At 37.7% G+C, this 27,357-nt stretch overlaps 1 protein-coding gene across 10 annotated transcripts in view; it reads right to left on the bottom strand.

The window, feature by feature from the left end:
• Positions 1–5,468: 5,468 nt before the first annotated feature.
• SGMS2 (sphingomyelin synthase 2) overlaps positions 5,469–27,357 on the bottom strand; it is a 95,676-nt gene continuing 73,787 nt past the window's right edge. For 9 of the 10 annotated variants that reach the window (XM_037830417.1, XM_037830419.1, XM_037830414.1 and 6 more), the window contains 5 exons: positions 25,961–26,655; positions 22,374–22,491; positions 16,998–17,151; positions 11,373–11,539; positions 5,469–10,044 (listed from right to left, as the gene is read on the bottom strand). In XM_037830417.1, the coding sequence (XP_037686345.1) occupies positions 9,841–10,044; positions 11,373–11,539; positions 16,998–17,151; positions 22,374–22,491; positions 25,961–26,415 (1,098 nt within the window). In that variant the 5' untranslated portion in view covers positions 26,416–26,655 and the 3' untranslated portion in view covers positions 5,469–9,840. The remainder of the gene's footprint in view (positions 10,045–11,372; positions 11,540–16,997; positions 17,152–22,373; positions 22,492–25,960; positions 26,656–27,357) is intronic. The other variant, XM_037830423.1, reaches the window with a different exon arrangement.

The raw sequence follows: 27,357 nt of genomic DNA, 5'->3' as shown, positions 1-27,357 counted from the left end.
TTTATAAAAGGGGGTTTATTTGGTTACAAAGTTACAGTCTTAAGGCCATAAAATGCCCACCAACAAAGGGTATCTTCACTGGAGGATGGCAAATGGTGTCTGGAAAACCTCTGTTAGCTGGGAAGGCACATGGCTGGTGTCTGCTCCAAAGTTCTGGGTTCATAGTGGCTTTCTCCCAGGATGTTCCTCTCTAGGCTGCAGTTCCTCAAAAATGTCACTCTCAGTTGCACTTGGGATATTTGTCCTCTCTCAGCTTCTCCAGAGCAAGAGTCTGCTTTCAATGGCCTTCTCCAAAATGTCTCTCATCTGCAGCTCCTGTGCTTTCTTCTAAGTGTTCCTGTTGTCTGTAGCTCCTCTTCAAAATGTCTCTCTCAGCTGCACTGTAGCAAGCTCGCTCCTTCTGTCTGATCTTATATAGTGCACCAGTAATTTAATTCAGACCCACCCAATGGGCGGCCAACACCTCCATGGTAATTACCCAATCAGAGTCATCACCCACAGTTGGGTGGGGAGCATTCCAAAGAAACACTCAAAGAATTACAATCAAATCAACACTGATAATGTCTGCCCACCAAGATTATATCAAAGATAATGGCGTTTGGGGGACACAATATATTCAAACTGTATATTTAGTTGAGAATTTAGTCTCAACTAAATTCTAGGAGTTATCCAGAACATCATAACCCAACATACCAATCTATTGTAGAAGATATGCAAAATGACCCTTATACCAGAGAAGTTACTCCCCTAGCTGGAGCTCAAGAATATCTTCAATATCATGCTAAGCTATTTCATTCCTTAAATCCTGATCAACCCAATCAACACTCCTAATCAGCAGGAAGTAGCCTAAAGTGGTCTTTGCCTCTTATCCCTGAGGACTGAGGTATATAATAACAAAAGGGGGGAATGAAACCGCTACTTACTCTTTCTTAAAGTAGCTCTCCCTTACTAACTTGTTTAAGCTTCCACTTCCCATCTTTAGCAAACCCACCTCCTTATGTCTATTATTGTGGGACTTGCCTCCCTACAAGTCAAGTTCTTATTTTCTTCTTCCCTCAAAAAACTCATTAAACTAGTCCTGACCATTAAAACATGGACAAAAAGAAACCTGAACTTAAAGTGATTCTAGAACATAAAACACCCCGTGAGCAGAATCAAATTGAGCAGAACAACAAGGAGAAACTCCAAACCTTAAAAAAGTGAGAGGTCCAACCACTTTAAGTTCCAGCAATTTCACAACCCACTCCTTAAAATAAGGAATCTATCAGTATCAGATATGCCCTAGATGAATATGCAATGTAGCAGACCCCTACCCGAAATCAAGCTTTAAAAATCCCTTACCTCTCTAGCTCTGGGAGACAGATCTGAGGGTTTTTCTCCTGTCTCTGCTGGGTTAGCCTTTGCAAATAAACTCTTTCTTTTCTCCAAGTCCTGGCGTCACTGAATTTGTTTTGTGCACATTGGGCAAGAACTCACTTGAGCGATATCAATATGTGAATTAAATGTGCATTATATAGTCATATTGGTGCATAATCCATTATTATTCTAACTTATATTAGTGTGTTATTCTGTATTATGCTTTTGATATTCTTAAGTATTTTATTAGGAGAAAATGAAATGTTAAATGTCAAGATTTTTTAGGTGTCCACACTGCTTACAATCCAACAAATTCACCTATTACTATCTAATGGACACTGGGAGAATACACAACACTCTTGAATCAGAGACAAAGGACTTCATTACCCATGGTACAACAGTAGCCAGAGTGTCAGCCTGGTTGCTTTGGCTCACTTTGTCCCCTAAGTCCCACTGGAGTGACACAAAGGGGCTCAGATGGATGCTACACATGCAGTGTGTTTGCATTTCAACCAAGGAATACTGAGCTGGAGTATTTCTTTTATGGTAAGTAGAAACAAGCCTTTTCTTTATTTGGGGTGGTGTGATGGTTTGAAACTGTATGTACCCCCAAAAAGATCATGTTCTTTTAATCCATTCCTGCAGGTATAGATCTATTGCAGGTGGGACCTTTTTGATTAGTGTGCCAGTTTGAATGTATTATGTCCCCCCAAACGCCATTATCTTTGATGTAATCTTGTGTAGGCAGATGTATCAGTTTTGATTAGATTGGGATTCTTTGAGTGTTTCCATGGAGATGTGCCCCACCCAACGGTAGGTGATAACTCTGATGAGATAATTTCCATGGAGGTGTGGCCCCACCCATTCAGGGTGGGCCTTGATCAGTGGAGCCATATAAAGGAGCTGATGGGCAGAAGGAACTCAGTGCAGCTGTGAGTGACCTTTTGAAGAGGAGCTATAGCCAAGAGGGACACTTTGAAGAAAGCACAGGAGCTGCAGATGAGAGACAGTTTGAAGACAGCCGTTGAAAGAAGACTCTTGCTCCAGAGAAGCTAAGAGAAGACAAATACCCCAAGTGCAACTAAGAGTGACATTTTTGAGGAACTGCAGCCTAGAGAGAAACATCCTGGGAGAAAGCCATTTTGAAACCAGAACTTTGGAGCAGATGCCAGCCATGTGCCTTCCCAGCTAACAGAGGTTTTCTGGACATCATTGGCCATCCTCCAGTGAAGGTACTCGATTGCTGATGTGTTACTTTGGACACTTTATGGCCTTAAGACTATAACTGTGTAACCAAATAAACCCCATTTTATAAAAGCCAATCCATCTCTGGTGTTTTGCATTCAGGCAGCATTAGCAAACTAGAACAATTAGGTTATTTCAATTGAGATGTAACCTACATCATTCCAAGTGGGTTTTAATCCTCTTACTGCAGTCCTTTATAAGAGGATAAAAGAAAGAAATAAGCCCCAGAAGCTGAGAGAGGAAGCCACTGAAGCCAGAAGCTGAGATGAATGAATCCTGGAAGTGAAGGGCTAGCAGATGTTACCATGTGCCTTGCTATTTGACAGATGAGCCCAAGCTTGCTGGTAGCTGGTCTTCAGGGAGAAAGCATCACCTGTTAATGCCTTGAGTTGGACATTTTTATGGCCTAAGAACTGTAAACTTGTAAGCTAATAATTCCCCATTGTAAAAGCCAGCCCATTTCTGGTTTATCACATTTCGTCAGCTTTAGCAAAGCAAAAGAGGTGGTGTGTTACCTCATCCCTCAAGGTTCCTCAATTCAAACACAACCCTGAGAAATGGCCTGGGTAAGAGTGTTCTTGCACCTAGCAAAAATGTGCTGGGATGGTTTCCCAGGGCTCATGAAGGATTTCCTCTCCCAACATTTAGATTAAATAAAATCTGATGTCGAATTTGCAATTCTGCTAAAATATCAAATATAGAAGAACAGTGAAATTCCATGATGATGCATCCAGAAGAATAAATAGCTCCCAGTTCCCTAGGACACCCAGCTGATTAGCTGTAAAGGCCTTTCTTAACATTATAAACCCAAGACATCATCTTTCATGCTGTTGATTTTTTTTATGTCTGACTTAGGAGTTACGGGTAAGTTTTATTGTATCTTCACACCTTAATGGCAAGAATTTTATTTATTGGCAGCAATAGTGCATGGCACACAGTGGCATTCAAACGGTTGGTGAATGAATTCAAAGTTTCTTTTCTATCTATCCATCCCTCAGCAGGAGATTCAAAATATCAGAGAAGCTGAATATTTTCAAAACTCTGGTCACTTCTGAACAGCATGGCATAGTCATGTGGAGGGACTGAAGGCTGTTTGCAGTTCAAAACTGTAATGATGTACAACCATAAGGCCTTACAAAGTTGAAGCTGAGTCCATGGTATATAGATGATGCTTTTCCTTCCTCAAATATGGTGGAGATAAGGCAGGGTTGAAGTAAGTGAATGTGTATTCACCTTCTAGTGAGACTAGCTAAAACTTTTTATCAACTCTTTGCATGCCTAATCCTGGTGGCAAGAGAGGTTGCCACCGCACCCCAATACTAAAATCAACAGCATCAAACTGTGAGATAGAGGTGTCAAATCAAGCATGGATGATAACCATTTTTCCTACTCAACCATTCCTATTTTTGTATTAAGGTGTTTTTTTTTTTAAACTTAAGAAACATGCCTATAATGAATCCGTTTCAAAATATCCTTTTAACTGTGATTGTAAAGTCGCCTATTGGTTCCTTATTGGAATTATCTTAAGAAAGAGGGTAACTACATATATATCTATATCTATCATCTACCTATCTATATATAAACTTCAGTCATTAGGACTTTCAAAAATGCCTAGAGATGTACCCCCAATGAATTACCCCTTTAATAAAAGCTTTCATTATTCCCTTGTACTGTCAATAAAAGTTCACATTAGTTCCTTGTGCAGTGCATTCTAGATAAGGGCAGTCTTTGAGGCTGCGGTCAGCAAGATCAGCATGGTAATGTTTCGGATAAGAGGATGGGAACATCACTGTGATAAAGTTTTCCTCCCAGGCTTTTGTGGAAGTGGTGGAAAGACTATTGAGATCTGTACTTTATAATTTCCAGATAATCCAAGGGTAAGATCTGGTGACCATGCTGACTCTTACCTGAAGTGAACCCTGTGAACCTGGAAAACAGCATAAGTCAAGAAATCCCCCACCCACTTGTAACTGCCCAGGATGTTCTTAATTTCTCCTTAGAGTGACTAAACTTTGGACAGGCTTTCTTTGACTCTACGTCCCTGCCATCCCTCACCTCAGTCCTTACAGAATCCAGATGGAACACATTCCACTTGGCCTTGACAATAAGGAAGGGAGGTAATGTTATGTAATGGACACACCCCACTGCTTGACCTCCCCTTACAGGACCCCTCTACTTCAGGAGATTTGAGCCCTCTCTCTCCCCTATTTTGAAAGCCTTCTAAACTCTCCCTCTATCACTGTAAAGCTTTCTAGTCTCTCTCCTCTACTGCATACAGCTTTGAATAAAGTCATCCTGACCTGTTTTATATTGTCCAGGTTTTTTCTTTGACATTAAACTATATCCAATAACTTAATATTTGAACCTTATTATCTTATCCTGCACCATTCACCCAACCCCACTGAATTGCATTTACTAAATATGCCTTTTGGGTCATGTCCTCACGTTTCATCACGGAGTCCAATAACCTAATGAAACCTCCTGTTACAATTACTAGTGAAGTCCAACTGAGGGCATCATCCTGTCCCTGAAGGTGTAAGGATGACATTTCACTCAGAAATGGATGCCAGAAACAATTCTGCTTTCCTTGAAGAATTAATGTTTTTGTCCCCTTGTGAACAATGAGAATCAGAATCATGATATATGTAACTGAGTTATTTCTTCCCCGTGTATGAAGTTATATTGTTGTGAATTATTTTCTACCTTAAACCCATTAATTAAAGGTTATCAGCTTAATTTAAAAATTGGGCTTGAACAAAATAACCCTCCTGTCGTTTAGTGTAAAACTAAATAAATTTAAGAACTCTTATTTTAAAACCACATTATTTAAACAGAAAAAAACAGTAATACTCTTTTGAAAGGTCTGTTGATGTCACTGGTTTATTGAGTAAATACAAAGTATAAGATCTTGCATTTTTAAAAAGCAAAACCAAAGAGATTAGAAAGAAGTATACATCCTTTTTAGAATATAAACATAAATTAGATTTAACAATTAGGCACTTAAAATGTAAATGTAAAACACTGGCATTTTAGAAGTATAAACTACAGTTAACATACCTAAATTCCTCTTGAAGTAAGTTTACAAACACAAAAGCACAAGCATGGAAAAATGTATTTCTAAACAAAGATAATTTCCTCTTTTTAAAAAAGAACAAGAATTCAAACCACATATGATAGATCAATGATTAAGGTACTGGCGGGTGGGAGAAAAGAGCTTCTGAAATTTATATACTTGATTAAAATTTAAGCATTTAATAAATCTATTACAATAGCATACAATATATATCATAATGAAAAATATATGTCAGGAAAATAATGAATTCTAGACTTGAAATTTTACTTTACAACAAGGCACTTAACACATTGAAACAGTACAGTAAATTTCCAAAAGAATGCAATTGCTACCTCTCCAACCTTGTAATATTTCTTTTGTGAATATACAGTAACACAGCCATAAATTTTGCAGCATTAATCATTGCATAGGAGGTAAACTAAATAATGAATTAAAACTTGGCAACCAGATTAGCTTATGTTCATAATTTCTTCTTTTTCCCCTAAAGGGCAGTTCTAAATAATTACACAATAAAGAACAACTCTCATTCATGATTCATTTAGAGAACAGCATAGTTAGAATAAAATAATTCAGAACTTACAAGGTGTATAGTTGCATAAAAACTTATCTTTGGGTATCTTTGACATACATGACCTTCAGTGTTTTGGGTATTGAAGTCAAGAGCACTTCTTAATAGAAGAATATTTTTAGTAACTGAATCAAAGAACTTAAATTATTGCCACATGACATTTAAAAAAAATAACAAATTTTTAATACACACAAATAGAAAAAGCCTTCAATACAAGACATATTACTTACAATATGCTTGATTTAAACATGTAAACTCATTTATTGAGAAATTCTTTCTCACACTTCTTTACACTACAGAGATGAGTGTGTTAACACCATCTTTAATTTTTTAATCAAACAGTGCAAAACAAAAAACAATGACACAAACAAAACAATAAAAAAAAAGTGGGTGAAATATTCAAGGAACAGATGTGAACTCTCAATTAAAGAAACTGTATGAGTTTGGCAAGAAGGAAAAAAAACATAGAAGACAGACAATTTGGTGATTCAAAGTCAACAGAGCTGTAGGTAGTTATAAAGGGAGACATTAATGATTGTGATTGTGAGAGGTAATAATGGTCTGCAATTTTTCTTTGATCAAATGGATAAAAGATTACAAATGCAACTCCCTATAAATCTGAACACGTTTTCCCTTTGGGAAAGTTTAAAATGACTTTAAAATAACTCCTTTCACATGATACTTTCAGATTATTGGCAAAGATAATGGAAAAAAAAGTCTTTTAAAAACTGGTGAATATGCTTTAAAAAGTGGCAAGTTTGTGGTCCAAGCCCATGTACCTATTTACTAAAACCCATGTAACATATTTCCGCAAGGGGGCACTGGTATACAGCAAAGAACCCTGTGCAACATCATCCATAAAGCATTCTAGAGGCTCATTCCCCAAAACAGCCTTCCTCCACAGCAAAACTTGTTTCCCCAGATGCCAGTAAATTAAAGAACAAATTCACAATTACTTCAGGTAGAAATAGGGAAGTAGTGCTTTATTTTCAGAGCTAGCGGAGAGGCTCAAAACAATAGAATCTGAGAGGAATACATTTTCATAAAAATGCATCATAATTTATAGGTATTGTATGTTATAGATGTTTCACAGAAGGACTAAATTAAAGGAAAAGCTTCAAACAGGAGTACTGATTTACAAAAGCAAGGCAAATGGATAAGATCTTGTATCTTAACTGGCAAAGAACTTAAAGAAGCTCCAAAAATTCACTCTGTTTCAAAGGCGAGATTGTAAGTGTCTATGTTTTGTATTCCAAAATGGCATGTTGGGTTAAATCTCAAGTTTGTTCTCTTAAATGTAAATGTGTTTCACTATTTCTCTTAATTTCCCAATGTGAAACTTTGATTCCACACCCTCTGCATGGTTTTTAAATGATATGCATCCTCAGCATATATTTAGAGAGCTATACATGCAAAGAACACGGAAGCAGCAATGTCTACATGTGGGGTCACAGATGTTTGTAAAGTTCTTTAAAGAGGTGATGGTGTTATTTTTAAAACCTGGATTACTTGACTCAAATGCAATGTTTATTGTTTCAAGGCTTGCCAATAGTCAATAAGGAATGACTTACAAAGCTTAAATAGTTTTCCTTATTTAATTGAAAAAAAGGTGGGTGATCCCAGACACAGGTGAGTAAGGCTCTAGGGTATATCTGATTGTTTTATTTGAAGCAGAGGCTCCAGAAAAATATCCCAATGGTAGGAGAGCAAAACCCAGGCTTCTGTGTCAGATGCTTTTCCACATAATCAGACAACAGGGTTTTTCACTCAGTGTTTTCATTCTATTACAAGTGTCAACCAATCAATGTTATTATGTAGAATTATGGCTAGACACATCAGCTAGACTACAGATAAACTGATTTATTTAATAACTTATTTTATTTATTATTTATTATTAATAACAAATACCAGAAAAATCCTTGCATTTCAATGCCTGCCAAGGATGGTTAGTTTCATTTCTTGTTTTAAGTAACTGGAGAGCCTTTTTTTCCTGCCTTTGAATGCAATTACCTATTCCTTTAGTGATTCTTCTATTACACAGAGAAAGAGCCATACTAAGAACACACTCAGAATTTTAGCACCAAGAGATGATGACTCTTCCAAACAGATTTGTATTGTGCTTTTCCCAACCAATTTAAAGACCAATTTTGTGTTCCTAATCAAGGCTGGCTAGTTTTGCTAATAATGATAAATTTAGGGGTAGTTTTCATTCCAAAAGGTGAGAAAATTTCACTTTTAAATAAATGTAAATGCCTCCTTCCTCTCTCACTAATCCCCCATCCTCGTGCTCTATTGCTGATGATTTTGAACCCCTAAAACTTCAAGTAGTTAAGGAATTAAGCAAAGAATTATCCAAAAGATTCAATAGCATTACAATATATAATTTGATGAGATTTAAAAAAATTCCTTTTTTTTTTCTGCATCACCTCAAAGAAATTTAGAAACAATTATCCCCCTTTACTGTGTAGCTGTAACTGTCTGACACACTGATTCCTATAGTAGATTATAGTGCAGCACCATGTTATAATTTTCACAGGGTAAAAGTAATATTATTCTATTGTGGTATGTCTTTAGGATCAGCTTATGAAACTGGACCTATTAAGCTTTTGGCCTCCATCTTGGTTTTTCATAGCACTATGCAACTATGAAAACATCATTTTCAGTGAATCGTGACCAAATGTATTTCGTGTACAATTAGGAGCCCTCACGCAGATCTCACAGCAGGACCTGGCCTGGGAGGGAAATGCAGGCTTGTTCAATAAGTGGCACAAGCATCAGTTCACACGCCTGTTTTCAGCCTGAGCTCATGCAGCTGACTGCACTCGGGCACTGGGTCAAATTTACAAGTGTGTACATGAGGATCACCCATTAGCTGACACAGGCCAGTTTCCTGTCTGCCATAGCAATTTCAAAGTGAAGTATTTACACACATGTAAAATCGGTGGGTGTGCCAAATACTTCCATATTTATTTAGATCACATTTAAAAAAATAAAGTTAGTGAAAAAGAAAGTAAAAGTGACACACAGTGCATTGGGCGGTAGCAGCGTACACATTCCCAGACCTGCCCCTGACCTTGCACACAACAGGGTGGAAACAGAGTTCACCTGAGTTGACTCACAGCCCATGGACCTCCCCTCTTGCACCAATAAGCCTAATGCTGACAACCACTCTCAACATTAGGTTATTCTATTTACACAGTAGCTGTATACATCCAGATATTTTATTTAAAACATTAACCAATTCTCCTGATCTTGAGAGGAAAAAATTCAACATTCTGAAGTAGAGGGCTTTAGTGGGAAAGGATAAGGAAGGGGGAATAGGTTCTTTGGCACCTCTTTAACAAGCTCATTAGTAAAAATCCCAGTTGGGGGGGCCTGTTACCAATGAATGAAGAGCTGCAGGAGAATGTATCTTTCTCAGGATGAATAAAAACCAGTCAAAGGGTAATACTTCAGTCATCTTTCTAATCATTTACATAAAATTTGGTCCACTTCTTCATTTACCAGTCAGTTCTTCTAAAATAAAAAACAAAACTATACCTTTGGTTATAGCGTTAACTCTTTTGGTGTAAGAGCTGATGCCTTTTTGTTTTGCTCCTCAGGTAGATTTCTCATTATCTTCACCAATCTTCTGTACCCGTGAATACTTTTTGCATGACGATTTGAAGCAGCCAGGAGGCCAGGATAGTGGCCAGGAGAAGCAGCAAGGAATCGAGCCTTGTACATTTTTCTCAAAAAAATAAAAGATAGGGAACCACCATGCTCGAGACAAGAAATTAGTCTGTGAAGAGACCTTCAAGTTCTGTAAAAGGTAGGAGAAAAATAAAATTAGAATATTATTCATGATCTGTATCTTAAATTTTTTCTTATTAAACTGCCATTCACAGTAACCTAACAGAGAAAGCAGCAGAATAGGATCATCTGGCAGCAACCATTTTCGTACCTTCCCCCTAGAGGCTGCCACTCTGGTGCCCCCACCATACTTAGTGCTTTTTCCTCTTTGTGTCTCATGAAATTTCTTTTGCCTGCAATTGCAATGAGAATGGAGACTCAGGAATTGATGTGAAAGTTATCCAGGAGGAATAGTTTTCAGAATCTGTGCATGGGCAGATCTACAGGCCAAGGAAGACAGAAGAGTGAAAGGAGAGCCCAGAAGGTTGAACATATTTAAGAGGAAAGATGAAAATTTTGGTTTAGTGATACCAGGAAGCATCTAGGTGGGAGTATAAGAAGGAAGATGGAACTAGACTGGAGCTACAGAAAGAAAAAAAGTAATCCACAGAAAGGGCATTTATTGGTAAATATCACCAACAACGATAATATTGCAAACACAAGATCTGGGTTTATATCTTTTGGAAATGACTTATTTCAACTACTCACACACTCTGCAAACATTGTATGTGCCAGACAATAATAGCAAGGCTATTCAAGATAAGTCATGGTACACAGACTATTATATCAAGGGCACACACCAAGGCTAAGAAAACACAAGGAGAGGAAAGGATAATTCTACCCCTAGGCTAGAGGAGGAGAGCAAGAGTTAGGGAAGGCTTCCCAGAGGAGGTGGCTGTCTGGGCTAGCTCTTTAAGAATGAATGGGGCAAGAAAGAAAAGGGGCTCCGTGAATAGGAAGAAGCAGAAACAACTAGGGAATGCTAAGAAGGGAAGCCAGAGAACACAATATCACCAAAAGACGTCACCAATCCTGTAATTCATAAGCCACTTATTTTGTTGTTTTCTTTTTTTGGAAAAACAGCTACTGATTTTCCTCACAATGAATGTTAAGTTCGTTAAGGGCAGGAAGCTTGTCTTATCCATCTGCACAACAATGCTTCTGCAGAGAAGGTACCTACATTTTAATTTTGTATTTGTCCTTCTTCAAATCTAGTACCAATTAGTTGGATTGGTCACCTACAGTGCTCTATAATTTTACGTTTAAATATTATTTATATTTGTGAAGTTCTTTATTTTTGTTTGCTTTAAGAAGCAATAATGGACATCAGTTTTAAGTGAACTGTACCAAACCACACATTTGGGTGGCAAACAGCAGTTATTCACATTAACAGCTAAAACCTCACTGTCTGAAAAGGGGCCCCTCGCATTTAAAGAAAAGGATCTTCACTGCCCTCACCTTCTCGTTGGCCATTGAATGGTACCACCAAAACAGACGTGTTGTGATATAATAGGCAATGATCACGTCAACAGTGTAGTGTTCATGGGCCACCAGGATGCAGATGATCCCAGCAGCACTCAGCAGCCAGCAGATTAAATGATACCACCAGAAGTGACGAGGAGAATCTGGACAGTAAAAAAATTACAGAGGTAATGAGATTCCTGGAGATGAATCTACTAATTGCAGTCTCTTCTCAAGACCTTAAGTAGACTGATCTAGGGTAAAGAAATCACTGGAAGGAGAACACTGATAATAAAACATGAGCCACTATGTAATGTAAAATGGTACAGCCACTGTGGAGGATGGTTTGGCAGTAAACTAAGTGTAGAGCTGTCTTACGACCTGGCAATCCTGCTACTCTATATACCCAGAAGATCCAAAAACAGGGATGTGAACAGACATTTGCACACTGATATTCATAGTGGCATTATTCACCATAGCCACAAGATGAAAACAAACCAAGTGCCCATCAACGGATAAATGGATAAACAAAATGTGAATGGAATATGATGGAATATTATTCAGTAGTAAGATGGAATGAAGTCCTGAAGCATGTGACAACATGGATGAACCTTGAGGACATTTATGTTAAGTGCAATAAGTCAGACAAAAAAGACAAATGTTATATGATCTCAATGATATGAACTAATTACAATATATAAACTCATAGACATAAAATATAAAATACAGGTTATCAAGATATAGAATGAGGCTAACAAATGGGGAGTGGTTGCTTAATATGTACAGAATGTTTAACTAGGTTGAACGTAAACATTTGGAAATAGATAGAGGTGACAGTAGCATGTTATTGTGAGAGTAATTAGCAGTACTGAATTGTATGTGAATGTGGTGGAAAGGGGAAGTTTAGAGTCATGTATGTCACCAGACGGAAAGCTGGAGGTTCTAACTCGGGAATGTATAACACAGTGAATCCTGTGGTGGACAATGACTGTGATTAACTGTACAAATATTAAAAAGTTGTTTCATGAGCAAGAACTAAAAAAAAAACGAGCCACTATGACCCACCCAGGATTTGTTAGGTGGGAAGGGGGATCACTGGTGGCAGGTAAATGGTCATTCATTGGGGAGGGTGGTAGCACTGAATACTCCAGGTCTCACCCACTGCTAATGAGCTCTTCAATAAGGAAGAAAACAACATGTTTTCATATGGGTTGGCAGAGATTGGCTTATATTGCCTCATGTAAAGAACCCAACTGGAAAGAAAAACTGTAGGAGCGCAAAAGAAAAGGTAGTTTATGTCTATGAAAGAGAGAGAGAAGAAGAGAGAGGGAGAAAACAAGAATTTTAGGTCATATAAAAATTGACTTTGATTTCTCCAGGAAAAGAAAAGGATGGCATGTGTAGCTAGCATTGTTTCGATTCTCAACAATTTTATACAGCTACTTCCAATAGCAACTATAAAGCACTCCCTGTGTACACCTTAGGATTCCTGATCATTTGCTGACGGATTTTAGTCTTCCCGATAAACATACTAAGAAGGTCATTACACTGAGCAGCTATAAAGCACACTCACCAAGATAAACATGGCCTGACACCCCACACCTTCTCTCACAAGCATTAATGACAGGTATAATTTGAACCAGAGCTCACCTCTAAGAAGTTAGTTTCGTTTGTTCTTTTTTTTTCTCTCAATTTTGAAGATTTATTACTTCATAATAAGAGTTAATAATCCGATAAACTAAAATTTATTTCATATTTAACTATGTTTACAATCATAGTGATATTTACTTTCAGGTGTAGAAGAATGGTTGAATAGGGAAAGCATCCATTTCCAGAAATTTAGATGAAAGACCAAATGAGGTATCATTGAAATAAAAAACTCACTTTTTTTCTGGGTAAAATAGTTGTTGCTATTTTGGTCCCAAGTTGGAATAATAAGAAAATAAACCTGAATTTGCATTTGGAAATCTGACTTTCTGATTCTGAATGTGTTCCTCATTACTTCCTCAACTGCTTCACCCTGCTACTAAATTTTGGCAGATAACTCACAGAATCCTAGAATTTTAACGCTGAGAGAAGAGACCTGGATCTTGCAGCCAGGGGGCCAAATCCAGCCCCATATCTGTTAGGTTTGGCTCAGTGATAAAAGTTTGAACCAACAATATAGAAACCTGGGGATTTCACAAAAATCTGTATTTCTGACTTCTCTGGGGAAAAACACACACACACACACACCAGATGAACTAGAAACACTGGTACCACATTTCTGCCTGGCTACAGCTTCCCCCTTCAGGACAAAGATGCTTTTTCCAGCACCACAGACCCTTCCCCTCCCTAAAGTCTCACACCAGCCCTGCTTCCCGTGCTTTTAGGTCATCTGGTATTTACTTTAGAAGCTCAAAGTCTGTGGGCAAACCAGAACTATTTTGTATTTGGTTATACACAAGCAGCAAAGCTGAAGTAGGTAACCAGTAAGGAGGTGGCCTGAAAGATCATTTTCCTACCTGTGGAGCTGAAAATTAGGTTTTAGGGGTGGTTGGAAACCCTGGCACCACTCTCCCCTAAAAATGTACTACTTATTATGCTACCACAGTGGGAATACTGCTCATTAATTGAAAACACTGGCAGACTGAAAGAAAAGATGTAATATAAACCATTTTGAAATGCAGATGACAAAATGGTATTCCTCTCTTCTCTCTCATTCTACCCACAAGAATTCTACCGGGCTAAAAGGCGATGACAATTAATGAGTTTCATGGACTACGTGGGACTCTAGCCCCAGCTATCATTGAACTATGGACTTTGTATGGTGGCAAGGTTTAAGAAAAAAAAAAACAAGTGTTCTTAACTAGCAGAACATTTGATACTAATGGCAAGGCTGCTTTTTCCAGGCTAATTTTATGAGGAAACTTGGTCCCAATTATAATATTTGCCCAATTAGATAAAGCCCTCTCTTCCTTAACCCTCAAATGGTCCTGCTCCCACATTTTCATCTGCTCTCACCACAACTAAATTTAAAGCCATTCATTACAATGGAGCACATAAGGAAAGAGTTCAAACTAATTAAAAGGCAGAAAAGCAAAAAACAGATAAATGATGCATCTAATTCTAGAAGTAGAACTTTCAAAGAAACCACCAGAACCACTGCTTACTTGGAACATGGTGTATTTCAGAAGTTGGTTGTTTTTCCTAATTGAATAGGAAACAAGGATAAACATGGAACACCCTGTTTAAGTACAGAGTGAGGATAACATTGAGTTCATGTTAAGTTCACTAGTGATTTGCCATTTTATTTCTCACCAAAAATTATAACAAGCAGAATGATTCTTTCTATGCTAAATGCAAACCTACAATATTTAAAAAACTTCAAGCCAAAATTATGTCTTAGGATGAAAATGTCTCTACCTGCTCTGTGGCTTTCATTAAAGTGTAAAAATAATCACAATTTGCCACACTGCTGCTCTGAGGTAAAAGAAAGAAGAAAAACGAGCAATATACCTTGTTTATAGGTAAGTAGACTAACCCTTGGCAATTCTATAAGATCAGACAGCTTGGGTTTCCTGAAATTCTAAATATGGTCAAAAAATTAAGAGCACAACTTCTGGGGTCAGTCTGCATGAGTTTGAATACCAGGATCTTCCAATTACTAGATGTGGGCCTTGGCCAAATCACTCACTTTTCTCTACGCTTTAGTTTCCTCATCAGAAAAACTGGGATAGAAAGTGCCTGGCACAGAGTAAGTTAATACCGAACTTGGGTTTGCTTGCTATTGTTAGCGTTACTGTTATTTGGCCTGACTCTCAGTTTCATGGGGTATTTTCTTGTCATTGCTTTATGATTTTCAACCCACAGTGGCTTCCCTCTAACACGCAACTCTTCCCCCTACCCTCTTCGATAAGATTTTTTTCTTAAATTTTTTTTTTGTAATAATTTCAATATTACAGGATGGCTGCAAAAATAGTACAAATCCATACAGAAAACTGCAATATACCCATCCCTCTGATACCCTCCTCCACCAATTTAAACATTTTGCCACATTTGCTGTATCATTCTATCTATCCATCAATCAATCCAGCTGTATACATCATGCTCCTGGAACACATAATACTTCCATGTACATTTCCCAACCATAAGCTTTTCATAATTCTTAGATGGGAGGGAAGATCGTCCCTGGAGTGGAAAATGATTGATTTTCTGTAAGAAGGAACTTTCCTTGGCAAAAGCTGGAGTAAGTCAGAACCATAAAAAACACAATCACTCTTCCCCCACTTTTGCCTCCCCTGGAACCAATAACTAGGTATTAGAAATGCAGTGTGTGAAATTTAAGGGTGCAGGTTCCTGTCGCCTCTGCTCCCCACACCTCATATAGTGAGGGGGTACAAACAAGGGGAAGGGCAGAAGACTCCAGTCTTTAAAGTCAAGTAAGACACAGGGAACAACACAGAAGTTATAAAATTCTCATAATATTCAACAACCTTACTTCATTACTAAAAACACTCTCAAATCGTTGTCATACTATCCTTAAGCCTAAATCCCCAGGCAATCTATGGGACAAGAACTCATTTCTGCATCACTGGAAGATAACACTGATGCCCACAGTGCAATTAGATCAGGCTAATGCCGTATGGTTTAATGAAAGGTCAAGGGAGGAGGGCAGAGGGAGGAGGGCTGGGGGGCAGGGTAAGGATGGGATGTCCTTCTGCTGGTGTCTACCTAACGACCTCTTTTACAATACACTAAGTGAAGAGAACGGAGATAAACTTTAAAAACACACTGGCACGGGGTATGTTGGAATTAAAGATAATATTCAAGAATGAAGGTTAACACTGACCAGGTGTTAACTGTAAAAATGAAGGAAGAAGCATCACTATTTCAAAGGATTTTGAGGTGATGGGTTTAAATACACACAAAACCTCATAAATCTTTAAAAATGAGATGTGCTAGTAATGAAAAGGATATGACTCTTGTCATAAAAACCACCAGGATACGTAAGTATTTTATATAGTGAGAATTAAGCATACAAATATGGAAAGATATTTCATTTTGGCCTTTATGTTTAGAATGAGAAAGACAATCTCTTAAGAGAATGACCAGTATTAACAAAATGTTCCATGAAGGATGCCAATTAAAGTGTAGAAAGTGGATGAAAAATGATAAAATTGGAATACAGTGGGACAAGGATAAGTTTTTAAAAGGGGAAACAACTGAACTATGTAGAATAATGGAATGGAAGTGTCATACAAATAATTCAAATGTCATTTACATTTGGAATTAGAATATGTCTTCTTTTTGCCATAAACTTAATTATTTTCTCCTTAGTTCAAATATTAAAATAGATTTTCAAATGCTAAGCAGTACTAAACAAGGAGGAAGACTGCTGTAGGCATGCTAAAGCTACAGAGAAGACAGGGTCAGGTTTGAAGCCTTCGGGGTTCAAATCATGTGTGAATAACTGAAGTGATGCTATGTGCATATATTATCATATATATATATAAAGACATACATGCACATATACCTTCCATAGCTATCCACATCAACAGAATAAGGGCTCCCAGGAGCTTCAGGGCCTAAGGATCCCTCCCTCTACAGCAGTTGATTAAGTGGGAATGAGCTATTACTTACATTCTTTGATGAACAAATAAGTGAGTGTCAACACAACTGTGTGACCGCTGAAGAGGAAGTCTCCACACAAGATATGTGATCCAGTTATGGACAATCCACCTCCAGAAATCAACCGCAGAATCCGCTGTACTTTTGCCTGAGAGTCTCCATTGAGCTGAATGACACAAGAAGATTAGCAAGAAAATTTATAAGCTTATAAAATAATGTCTCATCCCAGTCTGTGTGACACTGGAAAGGTCACCAGGTTGTGCTTCTTTTGTTTTTTCATCTAAAAGGTCAGAAAGAATCCAAAGGGGAGGAGAGGGAAGCTTCTTAAACTGGGTTTTATTCATTGTATTGGCAAATTTTATTGACAAGTTTTAAATTATTCAATGTGTTACTAATAATATGTTTTGGTGGTATTGTGTCCTTGGGCAAAGCTTTTAAAAATATTAATAACCAATGACTTCACCACAGCTATGAGCTAAAAAGCAGATCAAAGCCACTTTCTTTCCTTTTTGCAGGGGGAAGTCAGGGTTTCGGATGGTTAATATTTGATTCAGCTGTATACCACAGTAATAATATTCTGCCATACATTCTGCCATATATTGGTACCTTGTATTAAATGGGTACATATAGCTGTGTCTGATCAAAACATTTAAAGCTAAAAAGAGGAGCTGCGACAAATTAAATAATTTAAGTAGGCTTGAACAGAATGGATTAGGGATGGACTGGCAACTTCAAGAAATGAGAAGATTTGATCAGGAAAAATCATATCCCCAAAGAAGTAACTCATGTGCTGTGGCAAGTGGTCAGGAGAGAGTACCCTTGGACAGGATCTAGAGGCCCTAGAGCCTCCGTGATAACACGAATTGTTAACTCAAGGGACATAATGATGGCTGGGGCTGGGGCTTGAGGCAATGGTCCAAAGTTTATATCCCATTAGAACTTAAGTATACAGGAAAGGATAGTATATTGAATTCATTAAAAAGGTAGCCATAGAAAACTGGAATACTGAAATTATGTGGGGCCAGAGGGAGGGTTTCAGATTAGCCTAATACAAAGCAAACAAGATCTACATAATAAACTTTGAAAAGCAAAGAAGAATGATGCTCAAAGGTTGTTATAATACACGAGAAGAGAAATATAGAAAGACTATAAATTGTGAAACTTGGACAAGGAGTGGAGAAATTAAGTCAGCCCCCAAAGCAGGTAGAAAACCTCCAATCAAATATAATTAGGAATTGGGGCAGGATTCCTTGTCTAAAACATCTATTGGGGTGCCTAAAAATTTTCCACCAAAAAAAAAAATTATGGATCTTAAAAGCTTTCTGTATTCAAGAAACCTGTGTAAAAAGGTAAACACATCATGGTTGGTTGACAGTTGAAGGTAAGGTTCTGCATAGAAAAAACACAAACTGGCATTAATGGGAAGCGTGAGAAACTGGAGGTTTTGAAGAAATTTTACCTTCAAAAGTTTGTATAGGGCAAGCCCAGATAGTGAAACTGAGAGTAAACAGTCCTTAAACCAAAAGAAGCCAAGTAATACGTGTTCCTGCCTTGAGAAGACAGAATCTAGAAGAGGATAAAGGATCTATGCTGCAGAAGACAAGAGGACCTCAGGAGAAGGGCATTACAGACAACATAAAGTAACCAAGTAACGTGCTGTGGCCTTAATAGGGAGGATAGAATCAAGCCACATGCTTTATCAGATTGGCCACAACCCTTCAGGAATTTCTTTTCACAAAGTTGGTACAAATAACTGTCAACACTGAGATAAAATAAAAAAGTACATTCTCTCTGTCCTGACCATTGTGTTCCCAGTTTAAAAAGGACACATCATTCTTAATTTCCAAACCATAATTTATTTTCTACTTATCCATCCATCATAAGTTATGAATTTACTCTGTATTCTCATTTTCAAGGGTAGAAAGAAAGCCATCAGTCCCTTTACTTGGGGATTAGACGGATTCAAAAATATCAGCACACTAGGAACTAAAATAAGCTACATACTTTCTCCTCTTCCCTGCTTCTTTCAGCAGTGTTGGTGTGAAGAGATGGCTGGTAGCATTTGATTCAATATGCCTTTATATAACTGAGGAAGGATTTCCCCCCCTTGCTTTTTCTGTCTTTTCTTAGTTCTTAATTCCTCAATCCTGTCACTACTATCCTGAGATGTCAGATCATGCTTGGTATGAATGTTAAACAGAACATCAAGAAAGAATGGAAAAAAAAAGGTAGAAAGAAAACTGGGGGCCACGGGGAGAGTAATAAAGACTAGGATTCATGGGTTATTTTTTTTCCTAGTTCTATTCTAGTTCACTGGAACCCTGTCTTCCCCACCCCACTCCATCACATATCACATAAGACCCTAGTTCCTATTATTTTTCTCCTTCGCAAACACTTTTCTATACCAATACTAGATATGGAATTGAAAATGTAGAAAGCTAAGAGAAGTATCAATCAAAAGAGGCAAGGCAAACAGGAGCTCAAGTCTTCTAAGGACTCCTCAGATCATGATCTCTAGACACCACTTCCCACAAAAATAAATTAGGTACAGGAGAGGCCAACTTGGCTGCTACCAAACCAGAAACCATCCATGCTGCCCCTTCAATTAAGAAAAGAAGCCTTTTGGACATTAATAGCCAGAGTAGGAGGGAGAGTCAGCCCCAGGAAGCTTTCTCAGGAAGGGGTATATTGCTATCCCAGCCTAATGCTCTTGTACATGGCAAAATAGGTTTGAAGAGTTACATCATTATATGTGAGCTCTAGTATCTGGGTCAAAACTTATCACAGTTTGAAGAACACACATTTTGTGACTATAAACTAATGCATGGGATAGTAGTTGAAGCAAATAGTAAGCAAAGGAGTTAAAGTGAACTATACGTTAGTTCCAGGAGAAGGTAACTGGAAAACTGTGAAAGCCAAGGATTTCATAAAAGGACCTATCAATGGGGTTGTCCTTGTAGTGATCAGATCTGGTGGGTAATAAATTTTATTAGGTATCAGTGACTAGATCTGACACCCTCCTATAGTGAGTGGGTTCAGTATACATAGTTTTGTCATTGCTCATAGTCATGAAAGGCATTCTAGAAAGTCAGCCACACACAACAGAGATAGGTGGATAATGTAATAGCCTTGAAACCACAAAAATCTAAGGAGCACTCAAAGGCAGTGGCTGAAACAAATTTAGAACACAACTGTGACTCCTGTTATATTACATCACATCACCTCTAGTCAAAGAAGATTGATCTGTGTTTCTTTTAGCCTGCTTATGCTTCAGCAAGAGGTCCTGACAATGGAACATGGGAGATGTTTAGTGAGGATGTTAACAGCTTCTGTATGAGTATCTGTAGCTTGGTTATCCAGCCGTACATTTACTGATATGGCTTCTGAAAATTGCTGCCATTCCATAGAGGACAATCTTCAATTGACTTTCTTTCTGTAATTATAGAAATTCTTCCCTGCAAACCTCATCTACTATTAGGATGGGCTCGCCTTCATTTCTGTGGCCATTTCTCCATTTAATACATTGCAATGACCTCTTGGAAGTGCTTATTATGCTTCTGAACTCATCCCAGGCTTTAATTCAGTTTCAATAAAAATCAGCCAATGTTCAAATTCAATATGTGCACTGTCTTAGCTACAGATACTTTCTGCTTTGATGGCTTTGCAAAATTACAGCTTCTCCAAACCACAACTATATTTGGCAAGAGAGATTGTTGACTTCTTTAGAGCAACTCTATTTTTCCTTCCATGTTGGGCATCTACTTAGCGTTCGGTAAATTATGATGTTAGGCTTCATTCCCTTGTCCAGAAAGCACACAATTTGTAAGTTTCCATTTTAAAAACCAGGGCACACAGGGGTCTCAGGTGATTTACATCTCTCTTAAGAATTGACTCTAACTGGAGAAACTGTTAACTCCTGCTTGAGACAGTTTCAGCACATATCCTCACATTATAACTCAGCAAAAGGACACTCTACCTTTCCAATTGTTCAGGATGAGAACCACAGAGTCATTCCTGACTTTTTTTTTCTCAAACCCCATTTCTAACTTACAGCACATCTAGTGGTATCCAAACAACAAAAGAGACAACAAAAGAGACAACAACAAAAGAGACAATGACAAAGGCAATATGTGATGCTGGACAGGATCTAAAAAGGGAGGAGAGAAGAGTCAAAAGAACATTACTGAGACACATGAAAAAACTGGAATATAATTGTAAGCTTTATATCAATGTTAGAATTTTTGAACTTGATAACTGTATTTAAAGTGGTTACATACGTGAACATCCTCGTTCTTAGGAAACGCACATGGAAGTGTTCTCTGTTTAAGGAGCATGATGCATACAACTTACTTCCAAATGTTCAGAAAATACACAGACTGATAGATGGATTGACAATGATAGATGGATGGACAGGTAGGTAGAATGATATGATAAATGTGGCAAAATATTAAAATTGGTGGATCTGGGTATAGGGATGGGGAAATGCAGAATATTGGAGTTCTCCATATAGTTTTTGTGTTATCTTTGCAATTTTCCTGTAAGTTTGAAATTGCTTAAAAATTAAAAGTCCAAAGGAAAAAAAAACCTAATGAAAAGCCAAAGTGTTTTTTTTTTTTTTTTTAAAAAATCTAGAATAGAACCACTTCTCACCATTTCTGCTGCTTACCACCAAGGCCCTAGTTCTCACAGTGGGCCACGAGGCCCTCTGGGATCTCTGACCTACAGCATCCCTTGCAACTTCTCGGCCACAATGGCCTCACTGCTCTTCCTGGAACCCGCTGGGACTAAGTTATTTTCTCAGTCTGGGGCTCTCATGCCATCCACATGGCTCACCCCTCATCTTGGTCCCTGCCTAAATGCTTTCTTACTAAATGCTTCCCTGATCACTACATAAAATAGTAACTACCCCCAAACTCCCTTCCACCTTTACTCAGTTTTATAGTTCATCTGACAATTACCGAACTCAACGCTACCTGACCAGTTACGAATGTACCTGTCTGTTTATTGTTTGTCATCCCCAAAAGAATACAAGTTTTAGAAGAAGAGGGACTTTGTTTTGGTGATTGCTGCTACTTCTGTGCCTGGTAAACAACAGGAGCTTAATATTTGCAGAATGAATTCTTGAACAAATAAGAAAACAAGAAGTTAAAAAAGGAAAAATTCAAAGAGCCAATGTAATTTTCAGTTAGCAGAAAACAAATTTTTTATGCACAATAATCTACACTTCAGGAATACATTTTTAATTTCTTCCCCCCAAATCTAAAGAAAAATAGAAAACTTGCTAGATTTCAGTTAACACATTTGTGTCTAGAAAAATGTAAGATAGAGAGTAGGTGTTCAATGACTGTTTTCTTGATTTCCTCTAAATGGCAATTCAGAGGTGCTTACCTTTGGAGCACATTGGAAATGCATTCCAGGCACAGGTAGAGTGGTAACATACATTGTAATACAGCGATACAGGTATAAAGTTCCCATGATAAAAAAGAATCTGCGCCCCACTATTGACCTGAAGGAAAAATAGGGGTGGGGAAAAACAAGTTTACTGGTTGTTTTTGTTCCTAATGCAATATAAAACAATGTTTAACAGAATAAAGGATAATTTAATACAGAATGGCATTAACCAACCAACCAACCAACCACAGTTTCACACTGTTTAAAGGCTTATTTGTAAGCTGCCCATCCCTATAATTCCAGGGAGAGATTGCACTGCAGACTTCAAATGAAGATGCACAAACTGCCAAAAAGCCAGGTGGTCTGGGGCTCAAAAGGAATGAATTTGTGGGAAATGGCAGGAGGAGAAGCAAAAATAGACCTAGGGTTCTAGATAATCACCTCTCCTAAAAATGTCACTCATTGCCAGAGAATTCAATGAACCTCTCTCTGTTTTTAGTCAGCTCAGGACATTAATAAAACCCTCTCTTGGGAACATATCAAAGATATAAGCGAGCCATGGTCATGGAAGAATTAACTAATGAACCAAGGCGATATTACATAATTGGACACACAGGGATATGTGACAACTCATTTAACCCAGGTTATATACGTAAGGCTTATGTGGGGATCATCCACAAGTATTTTGATAAGTTGGGCATGAATGATTTTCTCTATGACTAAACTGATTTTTCAGAGAATTAAATTTTAAAGATGTTGAAATTGTCCTTGTATCACTGAAGGACATTTAATAGTGAAGCTGTAAACCGACTCATCTACTCTTATTTTATTCAGTCTTGACCAAAACAGGGCAAAAAACAAAAACAAAGCCAAAAGTCCTTTTCATCTTATATTTTTTTTGGTGCAGATATTTGTCTTGACTGACATTGCTCTTCTTCCTTTGTCGCTTTGCCCTTGCTGTGAGGCAGTGGATCCCAGGTGTTGACTCTGAGCACACTGCACTCCAGAGGGAAGGCTCTGCCCACTTGCATCGTGCCTCATGGGCACCCAGGGCTCCAGGGTGTCCTCACTGCCAACTGAAGATGGCAACTCATTTTCTGTGGCGTATCTAGGGGGTAGGTCTATAAGCTCTGGGTTCTGGGGATTTAAGAGATGACTGAGGTCTTCAGGATTCTATAAAGCCCCTAAGATTACTGGTTTTAATTTCCCTACTACAAAAAATCTATTATTCCAACTCTCCCATTTCCAGAGCTCTCTAACATTTAAACCTGGTTCTGATCAAAGACTTCTGGACAAACAGTTGCAGTTTCGGACATGAGGGAGATTTCAAGTTTCTTCCAAGACTGTGGTTCTAACAAGGATCAAGGTCTTATTTAGGTAGCCAACAGGGCTTCTAATTTAAAGAATTATGTACACATAAATATTCTAGTGGCCTGTCTCCAAAGCCATTTTTAAGACTATTCCACACAGTTCCTAGGGTCAAAATACAGGAACACTACCTAGACTGGGAGATGAGAGTACCTATTTATCCTAAAGCATTTCTTTCAAAGCCTTGCTATTCTCACTCTGCCTTTTCTAGTACTGAAAAGTAATGGGTAATAAGAAATGCTGAGTCTATTCCTGTAATTAAGTGAACAGTGATTCACCCTTTGATTTACTTTGATTTAACCCCAGATTCAAAAAGAGTTCTCTCAGGATTTGTGCTCCATGCTGTTAGACAAGGTGAAATAATAAGCAGGGAATATTATGAGTCAATTCTGTTCATTCCAGCATTCTGAGTTCAGCAGTACTCAGAAAAGAAAACTTACAAGGTGAGGCATTCACTCTGCAGCCTTATTTAGTCAAAAGACTGTTAATGACTTTTTTCCATATCTTTGAAAGGTATTTAAAAAAGAGACCAAGTAGGATTTCTCATTTGGCTGGAGCTTGCAAAACTGGTTATAAAGCTTATTCCACTAGTGACTAAAATATAAGATCCAATTGTAAATTAAGAGTAAAAAGGGAAACTGGTGTTGATTTTTCCTTCCACAAGTTTTTGAGGATCAATTGTTATTAAAACAGCAGATATCACCGAAATGTGTGGCCCAGCTACGTGACCAAGAGTTCGACATGGTAAAAGCTTAGGTAGTGACAGAGAGGCGTTAACAACCATTTAGACAAAGAGTCAAGTAAACTGAGGTGACGACTGTGCTTTAGGGTGGAGGCCAGCTACTTACGAGGCCCTGGATAATTTCTCTTTTCACATACATATGAGTAAGATCTTGCTCTAGATGAAAGGATTCAGCAAACATCTGTAGCCCAGCCTGACTTTCTTATATTCAATGTCAATTCCAGACAGTTAAAAGAAAAACACTCTTTTCTTTCCTTTTAGTATAAATACAACAAATGTATTCTTTGTTTTTAGCATAACAAACAACCATAGCAGCAAAACTTTCTTCTAAGTGAGACAAGTCAAAGCTATATCTTTTATTTAGATACACTTTTAAAATATACTGAGAGATATATTAAGGAAAATGCTTAGGAATGATTTCAGTTTGTGAAATAAGTTCAAAACTGCAAAATTGCATTTGGGGACCTCATTAGCAAAGACAGATTGAATTTCTTTAATATCAAAGAAACAACCAATTGAAAAAACAGCAGCATAAATTCTCTCTCCTAAAATTTCAAAAGTAAAATTCTATTTGACTATTTGACCTTGAAGTTTCTAATTGTAGCGACTAAGTTAGTATATAGCACATTTTAAAAAGCCCCAGTTTATAGGCAGTTTTGTGCATACTTATATTTTAGTTGATCAAATTACTAAAATTTTATTTTTGTTTTATGAATCAGCAACCAGAATTCACTTCAGAGGTATGTCCAATTTTTAAACATCTTCAAGGTAAAAGTACCTGGCTTACTACTTCCTGATTCCTGCTAGTCCAAAATGGGGAGTCTGAAACTAGTGAACTAAGAGTTCCTTTGTGGTACTATGGGGGAAAACTGACGGCACCAGTTTACTTTAGAAATTCAAAACCCAGACCACACAGAACCAGTTCTAAATTCAGTTTCTTAAACAAACTCTTGTGACTGGACTGCCAATAGGCAAAAGAAATGTAAAATGTGAAAACTCCTGAACAGAGGTAAACCTCAAAGCATCCTGCTGACTCTAAGACCAATACAGTCATCACGTTGTTGAGTAATGGAGAAAAACCTTATTGTGTACCTTTTTCCACCTGTCAAGGGCCTGAAATAACAAAAGCATGATGAAGTGCATGTCATTCCTTTCTGAGTCTCTTGATTTATCATAGAAATACTGTAGCACTAAGTTGTTTGCAATCAGGAACTGCCCCTTAAATTCATAAACTATGAATCACCCAGCATGGGACTGCTATACACTAACCACTTTCATACAAAGTTGCTCAATAAACACTTCCTGACTATTGACCGAATTTATTCAATGTGGCAAATCCTTCTATTGCTTCCTTTCAACAAATGCCTGGGTAAGACTCACTTTATTAGGTAAATATGAGAAAGATAATTTCAATTACACATCCGCTCACTTATAAACTAACAGCAAACCCAAAAACATATTTAGATCTACTTACTTGTATCTCAGAAACAGCCACTGGGTGATCCATAATACAACTAATATAATCCCATTTATTTCTGATACAGAAAATGCCCATTTCACCCGATCAATATAATCAAAAAACTTGTCTGGGAGTGGAGGGCTGAGCTCCTTGGGAGGGACCCTCTCGTGTACTACTGTGATCATAACGGTTGTCAAGACAAGGTTGAAGAGAGCATACACAAAGGCAATACCAGTTTTCCACCACTCCAAAGGAAATTTGTTCCTTGATTCAGTGGGCATAGCAATTTGGATATAGTCTGGGTACTTTTTGGTGCCCTTTCGCAGTCCATTGGATAAGCTCTTAGGTTTGCCATTGCCATTTTTGTTTTCTTCTTCAACAGGTTCAGCAGGTCTTGTGTAAGTGTTTGCTGGATCGTTGGTTTGGTTTTCCATATGTTCTTCAAGTTTTGCTGTCTCTATGATATCCATCGTCTCAGTCTTCAGATCCAAAAGGAGATGGTAAAGCTCTTGTTATCTGTGGAAAGTTAAAATTTTTACTCCTTCTATTTCCAAGGTCACCATGGACACTTACAAACAATTCTGTTTCCTAATACAAAACGAAGAAGGTAGTCATCTGATTGTTGTTTCTCCCATGTGCTATAGGCTGAACGTTCGCCACTTTCGGGAAGGAAGCCAATTCTCTTCTCCCAAAAGATGTTCCTTTCACACCTGTAAAAACAAAACAAAACTCTGTTCAGAAACTGTGACTGTCTGATCATCAACCATCCAAACAGTATTATTAAAATAAGGAAAGAAATACCAAAGCCATTCACTTTATAAATATTATTGTCAGAATGTAGTTAAAGCTTCTGAGATCAAATTTATTTACAAAACTGAATTGTTTTATATTGGAATTCTTGTTTCTTTTTTGGTCTGATGGCAATATTAATAGGAACACTATATCAATTCCCTTTAAATTTCTTTGAATAAAACTCAGGACCCAACATCTTAAACGTTTCATCAGACACCATTATTTGTTGCTAGCCATGAAGTCATAATAAGCTAGAACTTGCCCAGAGTTCACATCATTCCTTCCGAAGACTGTTCAACTTGTCAATGAACCTTAAGAAAAGAATATATACCTGTGATGAGCTGCTTGTGTGTACTGAATTGTTATACCCTGTATTTGTCAAAATTGCCAATTCTTAATTTTCTTATTACAAAACTGAAGTCTTATTAAGTGACCACTTTTAAGAACAGACTCAGGTTAAAAACTACACATCCAGGATATTTAAAATGACAGTTTACATCTTTATTTCAGAGATGCACACTATACGCAAGCAGTGTCTTCAAAATAAGAATATGATAATAAGATAGCTAGAATAAGTCTTAGCTATTGACTCGTTTGGATACAAGTAGAACTAGTTACTT

Source organism: Choloepus didactylus, chromosome 3 (assembly GCF_015220235.1).
Source record: "Choloepus didactylus isolate mChoDid1 chromosome 3, mChoDid1.pri, whole genome shotgun sequence".
Classification (NCBI taxonomy): domain Eukaryota; kingdom Metazoa; phylum Chordata; class Mammalia; order Pilosa; family Megalonychidae; genus Choloepus; species Choloepus didactylus.
The sequence above is the reverse complement of the archived record's forward strand: the minus strand, read 5'-3'. Positions and strand labels throughout refer to the sequence as shown.